The sequence below is a fragment of the Onychostoma macrolepis genome, chromosome 08 (genome assembly GCF_012432095.1).
Source record: "Onychostoma macrolepis isolate SWU-2019 chromosome 08, ASM1243209v1, whole genome shotgun sequence".
Lineage (NCBI taxonomy): Eukaryota > Metazoa > Chordata > Actinopteri > Cypriniformes > Cyprinidae > Onychostoma > Onychostoma macrolepis.
This window is the reverse complement of record NC_081162.1, coordinates 21,704,839-21,731,467: the sequence shown is the minus strand read 5'-3', so window position 1 is coordinate 21,731,467 and position 26,629 is coordinate 21,704,839. Positions and strand designations below refer to the sequence as shown.

General features: G+C 36.9%; 1 protein-coding gene across 1 annotated transcript in view; it reads left to right on the top strand.

Moving 5' to 3' along the window:
• Positions 1 to 265: 265 nt before the first annotated feature.
• Positions 266 to 26,629, top strand: part of doc2d (double C2-like domains, delta) — a 35,124-nt gene continuing 8,760 nt past the window's right edge. The window contains exons 1-8 of the mRNA XM_058785284.1: positions 266 to 502; positions 2,155 to 2,578; positions 3,261 to 3,340; positions 5,126 to 5,200; positions 16,232 to 16,341; positions 21,413 to 21,539; positions 21,663 to 21,719; positions 22,994 to 23,118. Coding sequence (XP_058641267.1) covers positions 2,173 to 2,578; positions 3,261 to 3,340; positions 5,126 to 5,200; positions 16,232 to 16,341; positions 21,413 to 21,539; positions 21,663 to 21,719; positions 22,994 to 23,118 — 980 coding nt within the window. The 5' untranslated portion in view covers positions 266 to 502; positions 2,155 to 2,172. The remainder of the gene's footprint in view (positions 503 to 2,154; positions 2,579 to 3,260; positions 3,341 to 5,125; positions 5,201 to 16,231; positions 16,342 to 21,412; positions 21,540 to 21,662; positions 21,720 to 22,993; positions 23,119 to 26,629) is intronic.

The window sequence follows — 26,629 nt, the reverse complement described above, 5'->3', positions numbered from 1 at the left end:
ATGAATCTTATGTAGCCATTCATGAACTATTCCTTTATGTCTATAGCCTACTGAAAGTGATTCTAAAAAAAAATTAACTGGGGTCAAATTCTGTGACAACTAGCCCCGATGTTCTGTACTTACTGTAACTTCTCTGCAGTTCTTTCTTTCTGTTATCTTTTTACGAACTCGCTATGGCTATTCAGTTTCTCATATGTCCTCCGTTTCTCTCTCTCTCTCTCTTTTCAGCGTTCTTTCCCTCATTGTTAAATCTCAGCAGTATATGGTGAGTGACAGATCAGTGAGCGCGGTGCGCAGAGAATTTAAAGAAAACGTCACAACCGAGTGAGAGAGAGAGAAAGAGAGAGAGAGAGTGTAGTGAGAGGGAGGGAGACTAGAGAGGGACAGAGAACGAGGGAGGATATATTGATACACAACGACGGTGGTTTCTCTTCAGTGTGTGTGAGAGAGACCATGAGTGAAGCCAAGATGGAGTGCTGGAACAGATGAAGACTGTCATTGGGTGAGTGTGTGTATGTTTCTGTATGATTGCCTTTGTATTTTTGTCCACTTGATAACGTATGTTTGTGTACCAGCTTGACCACCTGTTAGTGTGTGTGCGAGTGTGTCTGTCCACATGCATGCATGTTGCCTGCAGGTATATTTTCTCGCGAGTGAACACATTTCTGCGTATGTTTATAAGTCAGGTTTAACGATTGTGTGCTAGTAGCTGTGTTTATTCGCACTTCTGCTTAACTCTGCATGTGATGTGTCTCTGTTTGTGCTGGCCAACATGTGCATGTTATTCAGCCTGACAGGCTTTTGTGTGCATGTGACAGTGCTTTTGCATCATAGTAGCTTCACTGTGTGTATGAACGTGTTGACGGTCTTGCCACACATTTGCAAATATTATTGTTGACTGTGATGTTATTGTAATGGAAATTATTTTTATTTTATTTTTTCTAGTCAGATAATCCTAGAGGCAAAGTAAAATCGTGCAGCATATGTTGTGTGTTTGATAATTTAGATTTACAAAAACATTCATTAGTGTGGCATTTCCAGCAATCACACAAAACAAAAAGGAAAAAACTTTGTTTTGAGTGGTAACGGTGTCATTTTATCTCGCTTATTCTATTTTTGGCTCATTAGATGTAGACCACGAGTCTACGTAGTTCACGAGACAAGAATCTTACGAACTAAAGGGAAAGATGTGAAAAAAGGTTGAAAGAGAATGTGTGAGACAGAGATAGAACGCGCAGAAGAGGACGCATATGAAACAGACACTATGTCTCTGTCCTTAGGGAGGTAGTGTAATCAAAACAGCCGCATTACTGGTAATGAAAGATATTATCAGCAGAAAGTCTGTCACACATCTTTATCTGTCTGGATCAGGGGCCGTGGGGCATTCTTCTGTTTCACTTGTTACATCAAACGTTTTGTTTTAGTTTAATGAAATTGGAACCACAAAATTTGTTGAAATTGTGTAAGATGATGTCTTTCCACTCCTGCACTTTGTTTTTGCGGAACATAAAAGAAGCTGCTTTTTCCACAGTAAAAGTATATGGAAATTATCTATTATGGAGTCATTTAAATGTTTTTTTTTTTCTCCTAAGGAAAGGGGATTTGACCATTTTGGATGATTTGATTTTTTTTTTTTTTCATTTAAGGGGGAATTAACTGTAGGCTATTTGGGTCATTTATTTATTTTAACTTAATTTATTTAAAGGAAGAGGGAAATGAAAAATTTTTCAGTCATTTAAAATTTTTAACCATGTTTGTATGTTTGTTAAATTTTTATTAACCCAAATTTCTTTATGCTTTAAGCATAAAACCTGAATGGAATTATTTTGAAAACAAGAAAAATTATTTACTAATGGGTTAAGAAATATAAACATAAAAATAAAAAAATACATAAATTAGAAAATGCCAAATAAACTAGATTCAAGATAATTTAAGGATCTTGTTTTAATGATGTTTTTATAGGAAAACTAGACCCAAAAAAAGACAGATTAATAAGATTTTTTTTTTTTTTTATTGCAGTTTATGAGATGGGAAGGATGTACAATGTTATCTTGTTTTTATTTTTTTATTTATTATTAAATAGCTGTTTTTTCTTTAAGTAAAAAAATATGTTAAAGTTGTGTTTTAAAAAGTTCTTTCTCTCTCTCGCCACAGTTCTTTCCAGTGGTCCTGATGAGTGTTTCCAAACCACCTCCGCCCCATTCCCATTTCCCCCCCAGCAACCCGTCCTCCCATCTCTCCCTGCCTCCATCCTCCTCTACCTCCCCCTCTCCCTCCACCCCTCCCTCTGCCGCGGGTCCCCCCAGCCCCGCTGTGCCCCCTCCTCCCTCCCCAGTCAAGATCTCCATGCAGGAGCACTTTGCCATCAATGTGTGCCCCGGCCCCATCCTCCCCATCCCACAGATCTCCGACTTCTTCCCTCGTTTCCACGACTTCCCCATCACCCCCCCTCCACCCCGGGAAAAACAAATTCTAAAGGACAAAGACAAGGACGGAGACGGGAACAGAGAGAAAGACCGCAAGAGGGAGAGAGAGCAAGAGGAGAACGGAGAGTTTGTCGACTCGGATGACGATGACAGTGAGTTTGTCTCGTGGCTAGTGACTGTTTTACGTTTGGTTCCCTTTGGGTGGGTTTACACATGTGTTTACGCTCTAAGTAATCATTTTGCAGATGCATCTTTCACAAATCTACTGACATCCTTCTGGAACGGCCTGGGGTTAAGTGCTTTTCTCAAGGACACAATGATAATAGTACTCGAAGGAGTACTTGTGGGCTTCAAACCTACAAACTTCGTCGTTGCCAGCCCAAATCTTTAACCACATCAGCCCAATCTCACATACTTTAAAACCATGCTTCTCTATTACATAACTCCTCACATGCATGAATCCGAGGATATTTCCTGTTCTGGATTCCCTTTGTTTGATTGACTGATTTTATTCACCAGTAAGCAGCCAATGAGGCATGAGCACTTCCCATCGCCTGGACCTGAGTCTCATACTATTCGGTATTGATTGCTTTGTGTGGTGTTTGCTGGATTGGTGTGAGTGCGTGTGATAACTGAGGTACGCGATCGGAGTGTTAAATACTTCATTAGTCTCTGTAATGGTGCATAAACACTACAAGCCCTCTGTATGTGCACAGTCCTGATTAGGTCATTACAGGCAAGACTGATTCCCAGCTAAGTCGTTTGGGTTGTTTTCGGTTGCTATTTTTACTAATGTACGTGCAACACATTAAGGTATTCCTTTGTTTCTTTTAGCCTACCTGGGAACTCTGGAGTTCAGCCTGCTATTTGACCAAGAAAATAACTGCTTGCACTGCACAATCCACAAGGCCAAGGTAAGTTTATACTCACACAAACACTACTGGGTATTTCTACAACTATAGGCATTTTTGTGCTTGTGCACTTTAAACTCCTTTAAAGCATGCTTTCCACACTATCACTCAACTAACAATTTCTGACAGTTAACATTTTTGTTTTGACATTTTTTCCCCCCTAAACTAATGAACATTTCCACCACATCTGAAATAATGTATTGTGTTTAATAATAATCGGTGGTGGAAATGTAAAACATTTTTAAAATAAAACAACAGACAGCAATCTTGCTAAGAGTAGTTTAGTAGGAAGCATTTTATGCATCCCAAATTAAATGTTTATATTTTAAGTTATATTTGTACACTTTTTGCATCATTTGACAAAATTACAGCTTGATTGGAAATTACATTATTTTATTGAATTTGTCTTCACAATGTGGTTTTTAAAAAAGAGGTAAAAGTGTATTGTGGTTAAAATTAATTAGAAACTGAATTAGAGTCATAATTTAATGGGGGATATGTATATGTTATAATATAGCAGTTGTAGAATGTAATAACAAATGTTTTTTTCCATGGGTTTTTATATTCTAATATTAAAAGTCTAGGTCTGGGACAAAAGTAGAATAATAAAATTTATACATTAAAGAAAAAAATATAAAAGTTTCCAAGACCTTTATATTACAAAAATAAACGTTTAAGTCAAGCACTGGAATATAAATGTGTCTGAAGTAGAAGAAATACCCTTTTACAAAATGTTCTATGGCTTTCAGTCTATTAGCCTTGACAGAGTACTTCTTAAAGGGATACTCCACCCCAAAATGAAAATGTTGTCATTAATCACTTACCCCCATGTCGTTCCAAACCCATAAAAGCTTCGTTCGTCTTCGGAACACAAATTAAGATATTTTAGATGAAAACCGGGAGGCTTGTGACTGTCCCATTGACTGCCAAGTAAATAACACTATCAGGGTCCAGAAAATTATGAAAAACATCGTCAGAATACTCCATCTGCCATCAGTTGTTCAACCGTAACGTTATGAAGCGATGAGAATACTTTTTGTATGGAAATAAAACAAAAATAACTACTTTATTCAACAATTCGGCACCGTAACGTCACCGTAGCGGCATTTTACGTGCAGCGATAATTTCCAAAATGGCGCTACGGTGACGTAACGGTGCCGAATTGTTGAATAAAGTCACAAGCCTCCCGGTTTTCATCTAAAATATCTTAAATTGTGTTCCGAAGACGAACTAAGCTTTTATGGGTTTGGAACGATATGGTGGTAAGTGATTAATGACAACATTTTCATTTTGGGGTAGAGTATCCCTTTAAATTTGAAATATATTCACAAATTATACAAATCTTTTTCAATATGCTAAATATTTCATATGCTATAAATATATGAGTCTTTTCCAATATTGATGACTCATCCTGCACACGTTTACAAAATATTCAATAAAATGGCCCCTATAAATTTCTCTACCCATAAGCCGACTAAAACTGACTAGCAAAAGCAAGTAGGATCATATATTTAAACACATCATTTACTAAACATAAAATTTACTTGCATGTAATTTGCCAAATAAAAATAGAGTTCAACATTTTATTTCATGGTTTATCTTGAGCAAGCAATAAACAAACTTTAAAAACAAAACTGTTAATTAAATAGTCCAATTAAACAACCATGTACCCTAAAGTGTGCATATCACTGTAAGGATATGATCTATCAACCTCTCACCCCAGACACGTGTGTGCATCTAATGTGACATGAAGTCTTTGTACTTTTGTGTGTTTGTTTGTGCCCACAGGGACTAAAGGCCATGGACTCCAATGGACTGGCGGATCCATATGTGAAACTCCACCTCCTGCCTGGAGCAAGCAAGGTCACTGCAACCTTCTCACACGCACACAGCATGTTCAACTCTTGCTGCACCATCAGCACAAGTTGTGATTCCCTGGCACGCACGCACACACACACACACACACACATGTCAACATGGGCGTTGCACAAAACACACAAGCGTGATGTGAGCATGCATCACTGGCAGGGCCGCCGTGAGTGCTGAAGCTGTTCGTGTGGAGAACATGCGGTGGAAACGGGTGGATTCAGAGAGCGCTTCAGCACTGAATTATTCTCTCTTTCATTTCCTTTCATTTTCACCGCATGTAACGAATGCACAGTGCTCTAATCTGTTCAAAGCAGGACAGGCTGAGACAGGAGCGTCCTGTCTTCTCTCCAGTGGTTTTTACTCTTCTCCGCTCTCCCGCACTCTTGTCCGAATCTCTGCCGCTATCTCTCTGTCTATCGCCACATGACCCACTTTGACCTTGGAATACCAACACAGCGTTGAGTGCAGGATGGGAGGGAGGGATGGAAAAAAGAGAGAGACAGATGAGGGGGGACAGCAGCAGGTGGTTGTCATGGAAACAGCACAGATTGTTATACGACTCACGTCAACGGAGGATCGTATATGTACAAGAGGGAAAGAGAAAGCGAGAAGCGTCACGTCTTGCGTATGCTCCCACACGCCAGCCTGGTAAATATCGACCACCAGGGTTATACAGATACCTCTGGGCTTTTAAAAGGTGTGCAAGCCGGAGGTGATGGACATGTATGCGTACGCCTACCTTAAGACATAGACGTACACACACTCTCACGCACGTACGTGGGCATGCAGGCATTAAAAGAACCCATTTATAACACTCTCTCTCCTTTTGTCCTTTTACACGCTTCATGGTTTCATATGCATCCATATGCGATCTGTTAAAGGAATAGTTCACCTAAAAATAAACAATTCATCTTTTACTTGACCTCGTATGACATTTCTTTTTCTTTTATGGAGAATAAAAAGAGCTTTTTTGTTTGTACAATGGAAGTGAATGGTGACCATGACTGCTAAGAAAGATTTTCAGGAGTCACATTTTATATTTCAATTTGTTCCTCTCGGAGAGTATTGTACGGCCATATGGGCTACTTTTGTGATTTTTAAAAAGTGTAAACTAAAAGTAAATCCTTTTCAGTAATTCAGTTCCAAAAAAAATAAATAAAATGAAGTATAAATATTAACTGAAAAACTTAAACCTTTTTACCTTTTTAGGTAGCTGTCAAGGCAATATTTCTAATTTATGACATTTAAGAAGGCTTGCCCCAGTGTTGTTAACTAAAACTAAAGTGTATTAAGTATTAAAAAACTAAATTAAATAAAATCGTTAACACTTTATTTCGATAGTCCACTTTAGACATTCTACTAACAGTAAGTAACTTTGCAACTACATGTCAACTAGCAGTCATTAGAGTATTAGTAGACTGTCTGCTTAATATCTTCTAACACTTTATTTTGATGGGTCCACAACATACAACATTTGCAAGTATGTCAACTTATTCTACTCACCCTAAACCTACCTTACTGAGATTAGTAGACATGTAGTTGCAAATTAATGAGAATTAGTTGACATGTAGTTGACACGTAGTTGCAAAGTTACTTATAGTTAGTAGAATGTCTACAGTGTGTGCAGAATTATTAGGCAAGTTGATATTCTGGTCATATTTTTTTTCCAAGAACATTTTACCAATTCTGAGATTGGTGAGTGACTCTTGAAGGACCAGCATCACATCCTCTTGTACCACTGTTTGAAGAATTTATCCTTCAAGAGTCACTCTCAACTTATCTGTCCATAAAGCCTATAAAAAAATTAGTCTTCGTGTATTTCACAACACTTCAGCATGTTATTCTTATTAAGTGAGAGTCATTTAAAATATTTTTTTACCCAAGCAAAGTCTCTGAGAACCTGACACATTCCACTTCTGGAAACTCCAGGAAGGTTGCAGTTCTGTAAAATGATGGTGCTGGAGACTAAATGGTTCCTGATGGTTTCTCACCTAATTCTTGACATTAATTCCTAATTATTTTGCAGTTAACGTGTCTTTTCTTCTCCACCTGTTTTTTCTGACCTTGCTGACCCAATGAGCATTTCGCTGCCCAATGGTCATGCCTTAACTTTGCTAATTCTATTATTGCATTAGTATTGCATCCTTCTCATGGGCATTTAATAATTGTTTTACTTTTATTCTTGAGTTCAATCTCATTTTTGGCTCATTTTATCTGTAAAAGAAAACCTGCCTAATAATTCTGCACACCTGAAATAAGGAGTTTTTAACTTTCAGCCTTCATGGGCAATTATATATCACTTATAAATGATGACAAAATTGATAGTAGTTACTAAGATTGATGTGGTTTGGAATTGGTAAAAAGTTCTTGGAAAAAAAATATGACCAGAAAATCAACTTGCCTAATAATTCTGCACACACTGTAAATATCAAAATAAAGTGTAACCATAAAATCTAACTATTAGATGAAAAACACTACTGTTTTGATTTAATTACATTTTTAAAATCTATTTATTTCAGTTAGTTGTTAATTAGTTGACACTAATTTTGAGTTTTTTACATTGAAAGGTAAAGTATTAAAAGAAATGTTAAAAAATTACTTGATCAAAAATGAAAATATAAAAATAAAAGCTTCAAAATTTTCTAAATATTAGAATGTTGCCTAGACAACACACTGTCTGTACAATGAAAGTGAATAGTGACCATAACTGCTATGCAAAATTTTCAGTAGTCACATGTTAAAATTTAATCTGTTTCTCACTAAAGCATTAAAGAATTGAACACACAAGGGTGACTTTTATGATGTTTAAGAGAGTTTAACCCAGTTTTGTTGACTAAAGCTAAAATGTTTTCAGTAATTTAAGAAATGCACCGTTTGGCCCTCAAAGTGCAGGTTGCACCGCCCAAAGGACAGCCCAGTTTCTTACTGACACACCACAGCAAAAGATAGAAAAAACTGACTTAAAACCATTTTTTGCTGGTAAAAATAATAGTGTTCTAATAAGTGACTCTAATGACTTGAATAAAAATGAAAAATGAAAATATAAAAATAAAACCTAATTCAAAATATTAATAAATGCAACAATAGCTAGTCCCCATCCACTTCCATTGAGCATTCGTCAGAACTACTTCTTTTATGTTCCACAGATGAAAGAAAGTCACACAGCTTTGGGACGACATGGCGATGAGTCATTTTTGCTTGAGCCATTCCTTTAACTAACTACTTCCCGTGCAGGAACTCCATCAGCATCCCATAAAAAGTGCAGGAAGCAGAAGGAAAAAAGCTAGAGGGAGAGAATGTAGTGCTCGAGAGTGGCCCTTCTTGGTCGAGTGTGTGTGTGTTTGTGTGTGTGTGTGTCTCATCATCACACAGCATGGAGAATGAGATATCTGAGTCACACACACTCTCCCAAGCTGCTGCTTTGGGAATCTCACTGCCCTGGGCCAGATGGAGGGAGGAAAGGGAGAGAGAGAGAAAAGGGGGAAGAGAGAAGTGGAAGATGAGGATAAAATATTTAGAAGAAAATGCGATAGCACCGATTTGGCAGGAGGAGAGAGAGACAGGTGAAACCATATGCTGTTGCAGGCAAAGATGCAATATGAGTGAGGAACTTGGACAGAAAATAGCTGGAAAGCTAGTAGGAGTAAGTAAGAACATTTTTTGATGAATACTTGAAGGGCAAACTCAGATTGTGAGTTTGCTTTTATGTTTTACAGTCTTTACTGTCTAAAGTACCGTGTTTTTAGTGTACTCAACATCACTGAAGCTTAAAGTCAACAAGAAAGTAAAGTTTACTTAATGCACTTTTCTAGTTTTATTGTGAATAATTCACCAGTACACATTATTCCAAAGAAGAATTTTTATTTTATTTTTTATTTTACTTTTTTTTAAAAATACTTTTAGCAAGGATGAATAAAATTTAACAAAAGAAAGTAACGATATTTAGAATGTTACAAAAGATTTCTAAATAAGTCTTTTGAAATTTCAATTTTTTTAAAGAATCCTGAAAAATGTCATGGTTTGCACATAAATACTAAACAGCACAAGTGTTTTGAGTGTAATATGAAATGTTTCTTGAGCATCCAATCATATTAGAATGATTTCTTAAGGATCATGTGACACTAGGGCTTCACGATTATGACAAAAATCATAATTGTCGATTATTCCCTTGAGATTGTAATTGCGATTATTAATAACGATTATTTTGAACAGATTTATGCCATTGTTTGAAGCTGCATGCCATTTTTTATTTTATTTTTTTTTTACATAAAATATATATTTTAAAAAAGGCTGAAAACACTCTTCCTGAACTTTCAAATTACAGTAACATTTTACAGTACAATTTTACAGCACCTGATTTGGTAGCACTGAACATGTAATATTACAAGTTTTGTCTCTTACAAATGCACATTAGAACAGGAGCTTGAGTTCAGAGTAGTAGGAGCTTGAGTTGGGATGCAGACAGTACATTTAACAGTACCATTGTGAAAACGGCAACAGCCTCATCTTTTATACATAACCAAAAGTACAGCACCTCATTGCCATGGTAAAAAAGTAGCCTAACTATATGGTTTCTATGGTGTTTGCATTGAAAAACAGGAGCTTAAAGACATTCAGTCAATTACAAATCCACATCAACTGATAGAATAATTAACAAAATAATATAATTATATTCCATTACTCCTTGAACATATTTAGTATATTACTAATATAATAATGGAGAACTCTTGCACTGAACTCGACTGCTTCTTACTGGATATCACAGCGTTGTTTATTTAGCGCGTGATCGCGACTGGTTACTGTAATAAACGCATACGCTCTAAGCTCGCGCTTAGCTCTGTTTTCTTTTGAGGCAAGCGGATAAAAGGTCCGTGTGGTGCACAGTTCAAACGAGTACTGATATTTTGTTCCGCTTTTGACACGTTTGGCGTTTAACATATCTATCATGCACAACAGAGTGACAACGACTATCAGTTAGACAAAATGTATTTTATCCCGTGTGTTTGAATTTGTTAAACCCCGCGCTGCAAACACCTATAATCTGTCTATGCACACAGAATAATGCAAGTTTTAATTATTTATTCTTGTAATCGCGGCTTTGAACGATTATGTAATCGTGGCATCCATAATCATAATCGCGATTAGAAATTCGATTAATTGTGCAGCCCTATGTGACACTCAAGAACACTGGCGTAATGATGCTGAAAATTCAGCTTTGCATCACAGGAATAAATTACATTTTAAAATAGAAAACAGTTATTTTAAATTGTAATAATATTTCACAATATTACTGTTTTTACTGTATTTCTAATCAAATAAATGCATCTTTTGTGAGCAAAAGACTTCATTCCAAATCATTAAAAATCTTACCGTCCCAAACGTTTAAACTGTAGTGTACATGTATATGTGTATTATATGTATATATTCCCAGGAATACATTTGTAGTACTACTATTGTATATTTTCCAAAACAAATGGTAGTACCAAGGTACATTTTTGAATGTGATGCTATCAGATAATCATCATGGTACTATCATTATATGGCCAAGAAATATGTAATGTTTGTTACTTTTTATTGAATTGTAAATACCATGGTAAATGAATACTGTATGTTAAACACTCAGTCTTACCATCTGACGCCATCACTGTACCATGGTACTGCCACGGTAAAGTCAATTAAATGAATAGTGGTTTGAATGATTCATCTCAAGTCCCAGTAGCTATTTGCTCAGTTGGTGCTGTTTTAATGGATTGTTACATGTATTTTTTCTAATGTCTGTTGGAATTAAAGTGTGTTTATTCATTTGCCGAGCATCCTCAGGGGGCGAGAGAGAGGATAGCCAAGCTTGGCTGGTTCCAGCTTCAAATGCAGCAGTGCGGAGAGTAGAACAGTGCGAGAGAGAGAGAGATGAAATGAAATATGCAGAGAAGCAACATGTTCTTCAGGCAATGAATGACGTGGACTCACTCTGTCAGGCGAGCGAGCGCAAGAGAGGCTGCGGTTTGGGAGATTGTGTTTGGGTCTTCACAGCCAGAGCGTTTCTTTGATTTAACACTAATTTGTTAAACGAGCTGTTGCAGGGTAATTGCCCAGTTTGGGGAGTTTAGTGTGCATGTCAGGGTATTTGAAGTGCGAGAGTCTGGGGCAGGAGCAGAATTTTAGGGAAGAAATGGTGTGATGGTGAGCTGTGTGTGTGTGTGGGTGGTCAGATTTAGCCTACATTGAGGAGAGCAAATGTCCCCACAAGCAGCGGCACCATTTTTCAGGGGGTACCAGCGGTGGTTCTGGCTCACTCTGTGCCCTAGGCAGGGCATGACACGACTACAGGGGGAAAAAAACACTTTTCAACTTGCTCTGTAGTGTTTTGTGTGAGATGAGTTCAGTGTTACAATTTTTGTGCAGCGTGAAAGGGGACCCGGGTTCAAGTCCCGACCTAATATGTTGTTGTTGCTGTTTTTTCAATATACAAATGCTAAATTTTAACTGAACTTGACAGCCAGTGATCATCATGCATTTTCGTTATAAAGAAAAGAGCAGTTTTGACATTTTATTCTACAGGGGAAAAGCCATGCATGTTTGAAGCAAAATGGTGTTGCATAAATGATGATAGAATTGGTCAGTTGAATTGGCCAAATTTAGACATACACCTTATTTACTTAAAATAACTGCACACCATTTTTGGAAGTTGCTTTTAAAATTGTCTTCATGGGCATGGTGCTTCTGCCCACAAGGATAGTAAAACATGAAATCACCTTTGTGGAGAAAGCTAAAAACAAATGACTAAATAATAAACAAATATATAATATAAATACAATAAGTACTAAAAGATAATTTGGTAGTAATAATAATAATATTATATTAAAAATGTCTTTAAATTATCTATTTGTCTGTCTGTCCTTCTATTTATCTATCTTTTTAAATTTCTATTTATTCGTCTCTCTGTCCATCTATCCGTTTGTCCGTTTGTCTGTCAGTCTGTTGTTCTATATATTATGCATCATTCTGTCATTCTATCTATAGATCGTTCTTTTCTTCTGTCTGTCTATCTGTACAGACAGACAGTCTATCTCTCCGTCTGTCAGTCTTGTCTATCATCTATCTATCTATCTATCTATCTATCTATCTATCTATCTATCTATCTATCTATCTATCTATCTATCTATCTATCTATCTATCTATCTATCTATCTATCTATCTATCTATCTGTCTATCTGTCTATCTGTCTGTCTGTCTGTCTCTCAGTCTGCCTGTCAAGCTATCTTTCTGTCTGTCTGTCCATCCATCCATCCATCCGTCTGTCCGACCTATCTATCGCTTTTGAAAAATATAAAATGTTATTTGTTTATTAAAAAGTTTGGGTTAGTCTTATAATTAGTTTAAACACAAAAACAACACATTTAGTCCTTTATTAGGTAGCTAGGTAAACAAGTGTATGTATGTGAGTATTGGGAGTGAGCAGATTTTAGGGTAAGAAACAGAAGGGGTAATGATGATTGTGTGTGTGTGTGTGTGTGTGTGTGTGTGTGTGACAGAGAGGAGGTGAGCTGGGGAAAGCCTCTCGTCCTCTCTCTCTCCTCTGCAAAGTAGGTGAGCAGATGTCTGCCTTTCACCTGAGGGAGAAGAGATAAATGATGTTTCCTCTCCTGTCCTCCCTGACTGACTCTCTCTTCATCTCTCCCACTGTCATCTCTACCCAGATGCATCATGCCCATTCAAAGTAGGAGCATGTGTCCCCTCAGATTTTTGATCCAAGTAGATCTGAAATCCAATTTCTCAAAAATTATTTGTTGTAATTTATTACAGGCAAAATAGGTTTTGAAACACTGGCACTTTTACTTATCTAAATTTGGAGAGTCCAGCTGAGTTGCACCTGAGTCTTACTTTTACATAACAAGCTAAGTAGCTAAAAAGTGTTTTTTTTCTCCATCTTATCTCACCTTGGCCACAAAGTGAGCAAGGACTTCAAAAGTGCATGACACCACTGCCTCAAACTATTTATGTAGTTTGTTTATACTTTTATCTCTTCTTCTTTCCTTGTGTCCTAAGTTTCTCTTTGTCCTTTTCGTATGTAAATATAATTTCAGATTTTTTAGGGGGTAAACACATGGAGCAAAATGAATAGTTCAGCCATGAAAACTCTACTTGCATTCAGTTCAATGTTCCCAGCCAATCGGATTCACATACTCATTAACATTTACCTATACACCTTTTTCTTCAACGCGGAAGTAAGCCTATGGGTGAGACTATAGGTAAATAACGAGAAGAATAACAACGTGCAGCAAATGGTAAAACTGTTTCACTACAAACCAGTGTTCATAATTAAGATAATACATTAAAATAATATGGTAAGACATACCAATTTGCAATATCAAGCAGCAAAACAAACTGTTTTGTACAGCTAAAAATAGCTGGACGCAATGATATCGGAAGCCAGACCCATAAAATTTGCAAATGGCCACGCCCATTTTTACGGCAAGAAAAAGGTGGATATAACCAGGACGTATTTAAGGAATGCCCTCATCTTAACCCACCACCTCCCCAGCACCACCTATCTAGATCTGCTACTGAGGATCTTCCTCTCTCTAGCAGCAGCAGCATATTTCCTTTTAATTTTATGATCCGAGCATTGTGGAAAGCAAATCCACTTTCACACAGAGATTCTGGAAAATAACAGATAATGTGTCCCGTGATTTGTCCTGGGATTGTTTGATTTTGGTTCATTCACACTGTGTAGCTACAGCAGTGTAGCAATCTAGTCCGCCAAGACCAAACCTATGCACATTCTATTTACGCTAATAAAGATTTTACAGTTTATCCCAGGAGTTGTCATGACTGAAATTAAATTAACCTGTCAGTGATGGGTGCACTGAGAACATTTGGCAGCTGTAAATATTTTTTTCCCCAGCATGACAGTGGGTTTTTTTTGCATTATTTTTTAAGACAAGGAAAAAAAATGTCTGCCAACATTGAAGACAAAAATGCGGTGCAATATCACAGTCAATCAGAACATATAGGGCCAGATTTACTAACAGCTTACGACAGCTTAATAGTCTTTTGATGTTAAAATAGTACTGTCAGGATTTACTAAAGATGCACAGTGAAGAATTAGCACTGAAAAGGCATGGACACAAATATTTTTGCCCCTGACCTTATTGAATATGCATTTGTAGGAGTTTCCCTTTCAGACGCAAAATTTATGGGAGGAGGGTATTAAAATGAATCACACAACATGATTTACTAATGTTTGCGCTCGTCAAATAACTGGTACTTTTTAACTGCGCCATTTTAACATCCAAAAAAAGCATGTCTTAAACTATTTTGTGCCTGTGTCGTAACTAAGCAGATCACCCGCACCTGATGAGCATCGGCTCTGCTTATTTGCAACTACACTAATTTGCGCTGTGCTTGGTATATTGCGTTGGTCGATATGTAAATGAGATGTTGCGTCTGTGTTCTTCAATTTGCACATTGTCAGTAAATCACCTGCAGAAATGGAATTTTGGAATTGCGCTCTCACGCTAATTTGCCCTGTTTAGTAATTCTGGCCCTTGATATTTAAGCTGCAGTTATGTGCAAATCAGTATTTATACATATTTCTGTGATGTTCATACAAGATCACCATAGAACTTCTTGTGCAACCTGGGATTAAGTGCTTTGTTCTAGGGCACAGTGGTGATGACTCATGGGTTGCACTTTGTAGGAACTGAAGCAGCCTTCCAGTTCCTTGCCCAGAGCCTTAACCACTACAATGTGCAAACAACTGCTGTAAATAGGTTCTGAATTTATAGAATCTGTTAGAATCAGATGCTGCTCAGATGTGCTACAGTGATAATTTCTGCACAGATGGAGCTTGGGGGTGTTAATTATTTCCCAAAATGCTCTTAGGTGGTGAAATGTTAAAGAAGGTTTATTTTGGGGATGATTGAGCTTCTAGTTTAGTGGTGAGTTTAGAGCTCAGTTTCTTCATTTAGGATGTACTGGGGTGATGTAGTGTAGTGGTTAAGACTCAGGCTATTGACCGCAAGGTTGCTTGACCATCACCATCATGCCCTTGAGCGAGACGCTTAACCCCATGTTGCTCCAGGGGGACTGTCCCAGTAATAAGATCATGGTGCTGTTCTATGATGACATTGCGTGAAAGTCGTGGAAACATTCCACTGGGTATTTGGTGATAAATTAAAGTTCCATTTTAATAGAATAATGTTTGAGAAAGTGTTTCAACCTCACCTGCACTGAAGAAAAGTCATCGTTTTCACCAGTATTTTTGTCTTGCGTTCCAGTAGAAATGTCTAAGCATCATTCAAATCAGATTAATTCTTGTTTTCAGAGAATGTATGTTGAATTAAGTTTATGTTTCTTATATTTTTCTTGATTTAAGGTTAAATATTTAAAATGGGGTAAGAAAAGCTTAATTGTAAGCTATATTTTCTGAAAATAAGTCTTATCCTGCACGATTTTGTATATAATAAGACTTTGCTTCCCAGTCTCAAGTAAATGCATCTTTAGAAGATGTTTAAATATTTTTATTTTATCTTAATATATATATATAGTAACCCTACTGCCTAAACCAGTATATAGATATTAAATTTAATAATAAAAAATGTACTAGCTACCCCGCAATAAATCTTACTTGTTGTTACTTTCAGAGTAATAAAAATAATGTCCAATACAGCTCAGTTTGAGATTTTGCAAGAAAACACAGAAAATATTGCTGTATGTGCTCAGGTGAAAGTGATTTTTAAAGAGCGTTTTCAGAGAGTGATAAATGGATTGGAAGGGTTTTGTGGAAGCCCTTATATGGAGATGGTTTGGGCGTGTCTTATGCTAATGACTAACTGAAGCATGCGCTCCCTCATTTACAATAATCTGGGTTCATCAACATTAAACTGGTAAGAACAAATTTATGTGCCTGCACAGCTGTTGTAAAGCCAGCAGAAATTGTGCACAAGCAGCTTTGTCTTGACCCAGTGTGTGTATAAATTAAATTCATTATCAGTCTCAATACACTCTTCCTCTCTTTTTCAGGCAAATAAATTGCGCACCAAGACTTTAAAGAACACGCTGAATCCAGTGTGGAACGAAACACTCATCTATCACGGCATCACGGCTGCTGACATGACCACCAAAACCCTCAGGTACTGTACTACCCAGGTACTGTACTACATGTTTCCCATGATCCTCACCAGCTTCAAGTATTTTTGGCACTACTTGCACTTCCAATTCACCTTTGAACATATGGTTCTCTGTCAGATCCCAAGAGTGTCTCCGTCCGACTTATTAATGACAATGATATCATGTGTGAACTACATTTGTGTGTGTGCATGTGGGAATTTCATTACTTTGAGGTCAAGTAAACTCTGCAGAAGCACAGTGTCACTCGGAGCACATTGTGTATGTGTGTGTGTATGTGTGTGTGTCTTCGACAGCATGTAGTCTCTATGGTGCAATAACACAGAATAGCCTTAAGGTAACACCCACACTTGGGTCTAACCTTCTGTGTAGAGGTACGCTACAATCTGAGCAATAAAACTCAGAGGACAGAACGAGATAGGGGCAATTTCTCTAGAAATGTAATAGAAACCCTTGTGATCCACAGCTGGGAAACAAACCTAGCAGGAGCTCTCGCGGGATGAGAGAGAGGCAGAGATAAAGAGAGAGCGAAGCCGCTTGCTTTACTTGTTCCACTTTTTGGTTGAGACCGTGAAAAATTCAGGCTTCATGCTGAAAGGGTTTTTTTAACTCAACCCCGATTTACCTCAGTGCTTCAATCCAGAGATTTTTGCTTCTGCAATATGCTGAGATATTTGTAGAAATTGTGAACTTTTAGATAATAAAAAAACAATTAGATGCATACATTGTGCCAAAAGTGACACGTGCCTTGTCTGTTTATTGTGGTGAACATGGATTCTCGCCGCTTTGGAATCCCATAGGATGAGTTTGATTCGATGATTCTTTCTGCTCTGTTACGCTCTGTGACCATCATACCGAAGAGCAGGTTGTCGGAGCCCAGGGCGTAGATGGAGTGTCACCACGGGCAGCGTCAGCACCTTGTCACAGTGACTGTGTCTGGGCTGTGACAGCTGGCCCATCTCAAATCCGGCTGCAGTTGTTCAGTGAAGGGTGAGGCGAGAGGAATTCATATTTTATGCAAGATTTTGAAGGTGTTATCCAGAGCAAATAGTAGTTTTTACTATGTTTCCTCCCATGTGGCCCTTTGTCAATAAACTACTTTTCTATCGTCAGCTTGTCTTTTGTCATGTGAATGTCATTTCCCACATGAGAACAATGAGTGCTGCTGGCAGGCTATTGGCAGGGAACATTTTCTGAAGAATGGCTGCATTATCAATAGTGCTATTGTGCCATTATAGGAAAGCAGCCTATGCTATTACTGGAGTCGCCATCGTAGTGGATGTCACTGAAGCGTACAATATGTGTGTTCATTGTTTATTAGTAGGCATTTGAGTTGAGTGATCTTTTAGGAGCCGAGCTGACAAATTTGTGCCACATTTTAAAAACACCCTGACTCTGTGCCCTAACCAGACGTGATGCTTCACAGCGTCATTTTTCTACCCTCACTAGAGTGAAAATGTATGATGCAGCGATTACCGCCAATCAGAAGTTTGATGTTTAATATACAGTTGTGGAGAGGGATTTCTGACAACTTTTTAACATTTTCGGCAATTTGGGTTGGATGAATTAGATTTATCATAGTGAAAAAAAATTTAGATACATTTTCTGATTCTATATTTATCCATTCGTCCATCCATCCATTATTCTATTCATCATTCTATCATTCTAGCTATTCATAATTCTATCCATCCATCGTTCTATTGGTCCAACCATCCATCCGTCCATCCATCATTCTATCGATCAATCTATCTATACCATTCTAGCTATCCATCCGTCCATCATTCCATCGGTCAATCTATCATTCTAGCTATCTGTCCATCTGTCCATCCATCCATCCGTTATTCTATCACTCAATCTATTTATCATTCTGCCATTCTAGCTCTCCATCCATCATTCTTTCGGTCAATCCATCCATCATTCTAGCTATCTGTCTGTCTGTCCATCCATCCATCCATTGTTCTATCAGTCAATCTATTCATTATTCTGTCATTTTAGCTATCCATCCATCCATCATTCTATTGGTCAATCTATCCATCATTTTATCATTCTGGCTATCCAACCATTCATCCATCCATCCATCATTCTGTTGGTCAATCTGTCTGTCCGTCCATCCATCCATCTTTCTAGCTATCTGTCTGTCTGTCCATCCATCCATCCGTTGTTCTATCAGTCAATCTATTCATTATTCTGTCATTTTAGCTATCCATCCATCCATCATTCTATTGGTCAATCTATCCATCATTTTATCATTCTGGCTATCCAACCATTCATCCATCCATCCATCATTCTGTTGGTCAATCTGTCCGTCCGTCCATCCATCCATCATTCTAGCTATCCATCCATCCATCCATCATTCTATTGGTCAATCTATCCATCATTTTATCATTCTGGCTATCCAACCATTCATCCATCCATCCATCATTCTGTTGGTCAATCTGTCCGTCCGTCCATCCATCCATCTTTCTATCGGTCAATCTATCCATTCATCCATCATTTTATTGGTCAATCTATCCATCATTCTAGCTATCCATCCATCCATGCATCTATCCACCCATCCATCCATCTGTTCATTGTTCTATCATTGTTTGGAGCAGTTTCAGATATTGTAAGTTGTGTTAAATGAAGTAGAGTATACTGCATTCTTATTGGTAGCTGAAATCATTAATCGAATTAGAATATGAACCACTTAATAAACATGTGAAAAACTCAAAATATCGAGCAGTCAAATTCTGCAGAAACCTGTGGAGCTTTTTGTGAAATACTGCAGGCACAGGTTCTGCGTGGGTCTGCCCATGACTCATCTGACTCACAGTTCAGTACTGAATAAACACTGAATAGTACCTGTCTTTCGGATGTCCTGCATGCTGGTGACTTCTATATGCATGCAAACTCTCAACATAATCACTGTGACTGACATTAACAAGGAAAGCTCAACCCCACGAGTAATAAATAGCAGCTTCAGGAAGAACGGTCTCCAGGACAGGTTACAGGAAGTAGAGAGCACCTGCTATCCACCTCCACACGAGTGTGTGTGCATATGTTTATGTGAGCATGTGTACACACCTGGCTGGAAGGAATGACTAATCGAGCCCTAGAAGGAAGTGAGAAGCCAATAAGATCATGATGTCAGTGTCATCTGCTTAAGTGCAGCCTCTCGCGCTCTCGCTCTTTGACACCCACATTAACACTTCAGCTCTTTCTCTCCTCCATTTTGGTATTTGTCTCCTCATCCTGGTTGTTCTGCCTCATATATTCTTTACTCAGTTTTCTTTTTCTGTTACATCGCTGTCGCTGACGTAAAAACCATCTGTCTTTTTTTACATTGTGCACTTTGCTTAAATTCCTCTTTTCTCATTCTGGTTGCTGTTGTTGTTTTGTTCCCTTAATCTCCCTCTTTCTCAGAGTCAATACTAGAGATTGGCCGATAAAAGGTTTTGCAGGTTCCAATAACTAAGTTGGGGGCGGGGGGACAAATTACCCCATAGTTTTTAAAATTTATATATTGCTGAAAAAATAATATGGCATATTTATAATAGCATATTTTAATTTGTATTCATTTATAATATATTAAAATTTAAATATCATTATAAAAAAAAACTGAACTTTAACTTGCAGTGTGTTACTTTACCTTTATGCAGTTGAGCAACCAGTCGGTAATTATGCTGATTTAAGTCTCTCATCATATTTCATAATGTCATCCATAGAGGATTAAGGACACAATCACTGTGAAAGAGGTTCATTTCAAGTCAGACATGAATGAAATTTATGATGCGGCTCAGTGAGTCAGATGTTAATTCAGTAAGCATTCAGATGAATGATTCGTTTGAATGATTCAAAAAATTACTTTGCAGTTGTAGAGTCTTTTTACTCATTAAAGTAGAACTGGCTCAAAAGTGTCAATTCACTTGTCAACTGTAATGAATCAAATAGACTCTTATGAATTATTTGTTCACGAATCAGACTTCAGTGGCTGCACTGTTTATTTGTTTATTTGTTTTTACATGTGCAAGACAAGACAACAAGATTTATTATTTTCATTATATGAAAATACATGCATGAAATGCTTCAAAATTAATAATGTGACACTTTTTATACAGTAATCTAGATTTTCAGATTGGCTCAGTTTAATTTCAGAAGTCATTTTAACCTGAATTAATTTTGTCACTGATATTTCTAAGTGATTTTAGTAATATTCAGTCTTGCATAAAGGTGCTGTTGAACAGGGTGATGTAAACTGTGCAAAAAACTAACACAAGTGTTCATTTTTCCCAGTATCTGATGAATAAATTAATCAAATAGGCTTTTGTTCTTTTGAATGATTCAAAAAATTACTCTTCAGTTGTGGAGAGTTTTGACTCATTGAAGTTGATTCATTTATTAAAAGAACTGGCTCAGAAGTGTCAGTTCAAATGAATCAAGGAGACTCTCATGAACTATTCATTCATGAATCAGGCTGCACTGTCTGCACTGTTTTTACATGTGCGTCCAAAAAGACATTACAAAAGATGTTAACTTTTTTTAAATTCTTGTTGGTGTTTATTTGCCATAACCATGTCTTAAATCATTATGATTCATTTAGATTGCAAACGCTCAACTCAGATACAGTGTCATTTGTATTATTTTGTGACGCTGTAGATTAAATAGCTCTGCCACTGAATAGCGATGCATGAAACGTTTTAAAATTAATAGTGTGACTATTTTTATACAGCAATCTAGTCTTGCAGATTGGCTAAATTTAAATACAGAAGTCATTTTATCTGAATTAATTTTGTCACCAATCTGATTTTAGTAATATTCGGGTGCTCACAGAGGTACTGTTGAACAGGAAAATATTAACATAAGTATTAATATTTCCCGATATCTGATGGTTCCAAAACCTTTTATCAGCACAAATTAAATGGTCAAAAACGATATTACGACCAGCCTCTAGTCAGTACCACCTACTTCTCAGCTCAGAGCCTCAGCCTCTCTTGACATATTCTCTCTTTGGCTGTGCGTGCAACACGCTTAACACGTTCTGTCTTGAGAGTTGAGCTGAAGAATTTTGAGTGCCATCTCTCTCTCTCTCTCTTGCAGGCTGTGTGTGTGTGATATGGATCGTTTAGGACGGAATGAGTTCATAGGTGAAGTCAGGGTGGCCCTCAAGAAACTCAAGGAGGGAGAGAGCAAGAAATACTACATGGGCCTCGAGAGAATTGCACAGGTGTGTGTGTGTGTGTGATTCATTGTGGCTGTTGTGAGGTTATGTCCATTGGAATTTGTACTATGCATAATTTAGTGTTTGGGTATTTGCTGTATTATTAATAACCTTTCTATGGTCTTACAGACCCGGGAGGGGAACAGCCAGGCAGTGGATGCTGGGGCTCCTGTTGCAGAAGAGGAGGTAAAGATCCGATACTTTCCATCTCATACTTGAGACCTCTGCAAACTCCCTAGTTACACTGAAACTGCCCTGATTATAGAATACTCACGTTGAGGGCACAACGAGGACAAAGCCCCCAGGATAAAAGGACCTGGTTTTTATTATCTCAAAACACCAATTAGCAACCAAAGCACTTTCCTGAACACTTGTTTTCCACTTTGGACTGATAAACTGGCCTGGTCCTTAAGGTTATCATATTCGGTAGCTGATTATAAAGTAATTATATTTAAAATAAGTTTAAAACCTTTTTGGGATGTCACTAATGGGAATCTCTAAAATTATCGTGAACGTTTTGAGACAAGACTTATAATTTTTGCCTGTACTATATTGTATATGGTGTTCTCTAACTAAAAGTATTTCTTTAATTTTAGCTAACAGGTTATGAAATTCTGAAATATATTAAATCCTTTGCTCAAGGAGTTTTATGTATATACTCACACCTTTCAAAATCTCTAATGCTCAATACAGGTTGTATTTATTTTATCAAATTTACAATAAGAACAGTAATATTGTTAAATATTATTACAATTATTTTTACAGTTTTTTTTCAGCAGCCATCACTCAAACCATTTTCCCTTCAGAAATCATTTATTGTAGTATGCTGATTTGATGCTCAAGAAGCATTTCTTATTATTATCAAAACTGGAAACAGTTGTGTTGCTTAACATTTTTGTGGAAAAAATGGAAAAATAAAAAACATTTCTTTGAAATAGAATGGTACACATTATAAATGCCTTCATGTCACTTTTGCTCAATTTAATGCATACTTGCTAAATAAAATAACACATTTTATTTGTTATTTTAAAATCTGTCTGATCCCAAATTTTGTTGGTTAGTGTATTTTGAGAAAACATTCTTATAAATTTTGCCTGTACTAATATTGTAACTGCAATATGTATGCTACTCATTTACTAAATGTAGTTTGAGTTAAGAGGTTAATAAATGGAAAAATATGTTAAATGAACAGAAAATTGGTATTTTACTGAAGGAGTTTAAACATATACTTAAATGTTACTCGAAAATATGCTGCCATATCTATTTTTAATGCAAATTTTGTTATTCCATCTGTATAAAATAAAAAATTATAATTTTATTGAGAACTACAAAAACAGTCATGTTGTTCCTAAGGGGATGTTTAGTCTGGTTGTACCCTACTGACATATATTGTTTAATGTATTATTGATGGTCTGAATATTGATCAATGGAACCAAGCCTGTCCTTCTCTGTTTCTCTAGCGTGGCCGTATCCTGGTCTCTCTGCAGTACCTCACAGAGAAAAGTTCTCTGATTGTGGGAATTATTCGCTGTGCCCACTTGGCCGCCATGGATTCAAATGGCTACTCGGACCCTTTTGTCAAAATGTGAGTCTTTTGCTGTGTTTTTTTCAGAGTGGATGATGGTGAAGTTACAGGAATTGATAAAGAGGCAGGTGGGATCACATGTCCGGTGTCCTCCAAGCCAAAAATAAAGCGGAAGCTTTTAGTCCAAATGCCTATTCATGCCAAGTCAGAGTTTTTGGCATTGCAAAAGCATAAAAAGCCAGGCAGTCAGAATAAACAAGATCCAAAAAAGTGCTTTCCAGCTTTGTTCGCAATATGCATCAGATAGTCATCAAGCAGACTGTTTTTGGTTTGTTTTGTTGTTTTTTAGTGGTTTGAGATGAGACCCGTGGGTTTTGTGTGTTGACTGGAGCCTACAACCCCACACACGAGTGGATCTAATGTTGTAATCAGTACCTCAAAGCACCGATGTTGTTCAAATAGAGTTAAAGCAAATTAGCAGACGAGTGCAATCCCCAGGGCTCCTGTAGTGAGTCAACGGTGGGCATGATTATCATTTTCACAGCTTTTATTTAATTTTCACATTTATTATGATCAAAAAAAGCAAGTTTTAACAAGCATAATTTTGTTTGTCCTCCCTTGAATCATTGCATAGCACAGCGTCAGGCGAATGTAAGTACATGTTACCGCGATATGACTCAATTCATTGGCATCGCCCTCCTCCTAGTTAGCATCATGGATTTCATTTCAGGGTGATTTATTTCTCTCTGTACCTCCGGTTGATCATAATTTATCCCCCTGTGGGTTCTTGCAAAGAGTAATTCAAAGTACACCCACACAATAAGACATGAGGAGATTTTATTTGGAGGCATAGAGAATTAATGGGGCATAGAGATGGATGTAGAGAGTCAAGAGGCAAGCGGAAAGTCAGAAAAATCTCGGTCATTGCTTTTTTTTTAACCTTTCTCTCTCAGCTTCGGTTTCCCATCACATGCTCTTTTATCATTTGCCATACCTCTTCTTCTCGACACTATCCATTCCTCGCTCTCTCTTTCCGCTCAAGTCTGATAAAGCTTGCATAAATCTTGGACCACTCTCTTCCTGTCGATGGGGTCCTGTTCATTCTTATCGTGAATGTATTTTGATGTGTTGTGTGATGCAGAGGAGTTTTTTCTGCTATCTGCTCAGAGGAGATAGGATTTCCTTGTTTATCGTGCCAGTTACAGGCACTGATGGGCTCACTGGAGCAGTGGAAATCTATTGTTAGAGAGTGGACTGCTTTTATACAGCGAGATAGACTGCTGGGAGTGTGCGTGTGCATGTGTGTGTGACAGCTGCTTTAGCGCTTGTTTAGGACTAGACTTGTCAATATAGTTTAGGATAAGGTGGAAATTTTGACTCCATCTCTCGTGACACGTATGACAGCATGGCTTGTTTTGATGCTGGGATTGTTTGTGCATTGTGAGCGCTGGACCAGATGTTATTTGGCTTTTTGTCCACTGAGGTTGATTCCAGTTATGGCTGGATTTAGCTGGAATTTATTGAAGCAGCAAACTCATTTTATTAGACTGGATTTTCTGCATCAGTCACTCTTGTCTTTTTAATAGCAATAAAGGCTTTAATTGTAATAATTTAATGGATTCTAAAAAATAAAATGAAGCGACATAATTGGAATACACCAATAATGTTAAAACCAAGTGTTTTCCGTGTCACCAATTAGCTAATGAAAATATTTTACATTTAAATAATAAAATAGTAAGGGCTAAATAGTAGCAAAAAATCCTTTAAAAAATAAATAAATAAAAAATCCTGATGATCCATGACAGCCATAAGTCATGGTTTTCTCTTTTTTTCCTCTATTCATTATTTTTTTTTTTTACTTTTCAGATCTTTCCCCGTTATTTATGTTTATGTATTTTTTTATGTTTATATGATTTTGTTTCTATTTTTATGTGGCTGATTTTTATTTTTTATTTATATTTGTGGCTATTTTTCTTTATTAAAATTATCATTCCAAAAAAAATATTTAAAATAATATTTCAGTTTGAAATAATATCTAGAAATAATAATAATAATAATAAATAATAGAATTTTAACCCATTCTAACAGATGCTTCTCAAGTATTTCTCTCAATTTTGTCAAAATTCCATCTGTGTCGGACTCGGTCAGCTACTAACTCTCTCACATTGGCCCCGGGTCAGCAGACCATCGTTATTGTTGAGTCCTGGACTGGCTTAGTCTGTAATAGAGGGAACATGAAACTGGACACAAGAAGGATTAACTGTTGAGGGAAACTGGGGGCCAATCAATATTATAGTCCTTCCATAGGGGGAAAGAGAAACTAAATCTCTAGATTTAGACAGGGGCAGCTAGTGACGTTCACATGGTGTTTTTTTTTTAGATGTTTTTCTCGGGCAACACACAGTGTCTGGTTTTAACCGAAGAAGCTTAGGCAGGGAAGCTTACTCACAACTCTCTATCTCTTCTCTCCTGTATGTGAATGTAATCACCATATCCAGGTTGCTAGAAGGAAATCCATTTAATCAATGTGCTAAGGCAAGGCTACAGGCATTTTCAGAGAAATTCAGGAAAGGAATCGACACATCAGCTGTGTTCGAAACATCTCGAATGTAATTAACCAAGCAAATAATTTGTAGACATAGCCTTTCCGTTCAATAAAGTTATTTTTAGAGCAATCAGTGATTAGTTAATTATCTCCAGCAGAGATTATGTGCGTGCTGAGGCAAACACTTTAGCAAATTTCGAAATTCAGATTATCTGATAATTGTTACGCTTTAAAGAGGTTTATTTTCTTGGGCTACAAAGATAAAAAGGCTAAATTAATGATTAAAAGTTGATGGGACACCACGCATTTCCTAGCTAAACAGGATATTCAATGAGAAAAAAACACTTTCATCATTTAGTACTATATAGTTAACTAAAACTAAAACGGAAAATAAAATTGAAACCATAAAAAACTGTTATTCGAAGTAAACGCTAATGGAAAACAATATATATATATATATATATATAAACAAATAATTTCAAGTAGTTTCCAAGGTGACATTTCTAATTTTCATTCAGTTTAACTTGATGTACTAAAATAAATAGAACTAAATCTGAAATAAAAATGACTAAACACTATACAGTATATACATTAAAAAAAGACAAAACACAACAAAATGGAAAATATAAAAATAAAAACTATAATAGTATCTTAGTGATACTGAAATAACACTGTTTAGGACTTTAGATCATGATCTATTCATGACAGGTTATTGGAGGTCATTAGTTTAGCCAAAATGGGTAGATGTTTTCAGAAGCATTTAAAGATGCTCTTTTTCTTTCGAATAACATGCACCAAAAAATAATAAGAACAGGAATGTGTATTAAGAAAGTAAAATCGGGTCAATTCTGATCTAATGTGGCAGAAGCCGCTGTCAATTGGTTGCTTTTATAGTGATCAAACACACACAACCGATAATCCAGCTGAGGCTAGCATTAAATGTTTGTTTTTAGCAAATCAGTTAGGGTGAACATCACAAAATAATTCATATTCATGACTCAAGTACGCCTGGCACAGTTGCGCTGA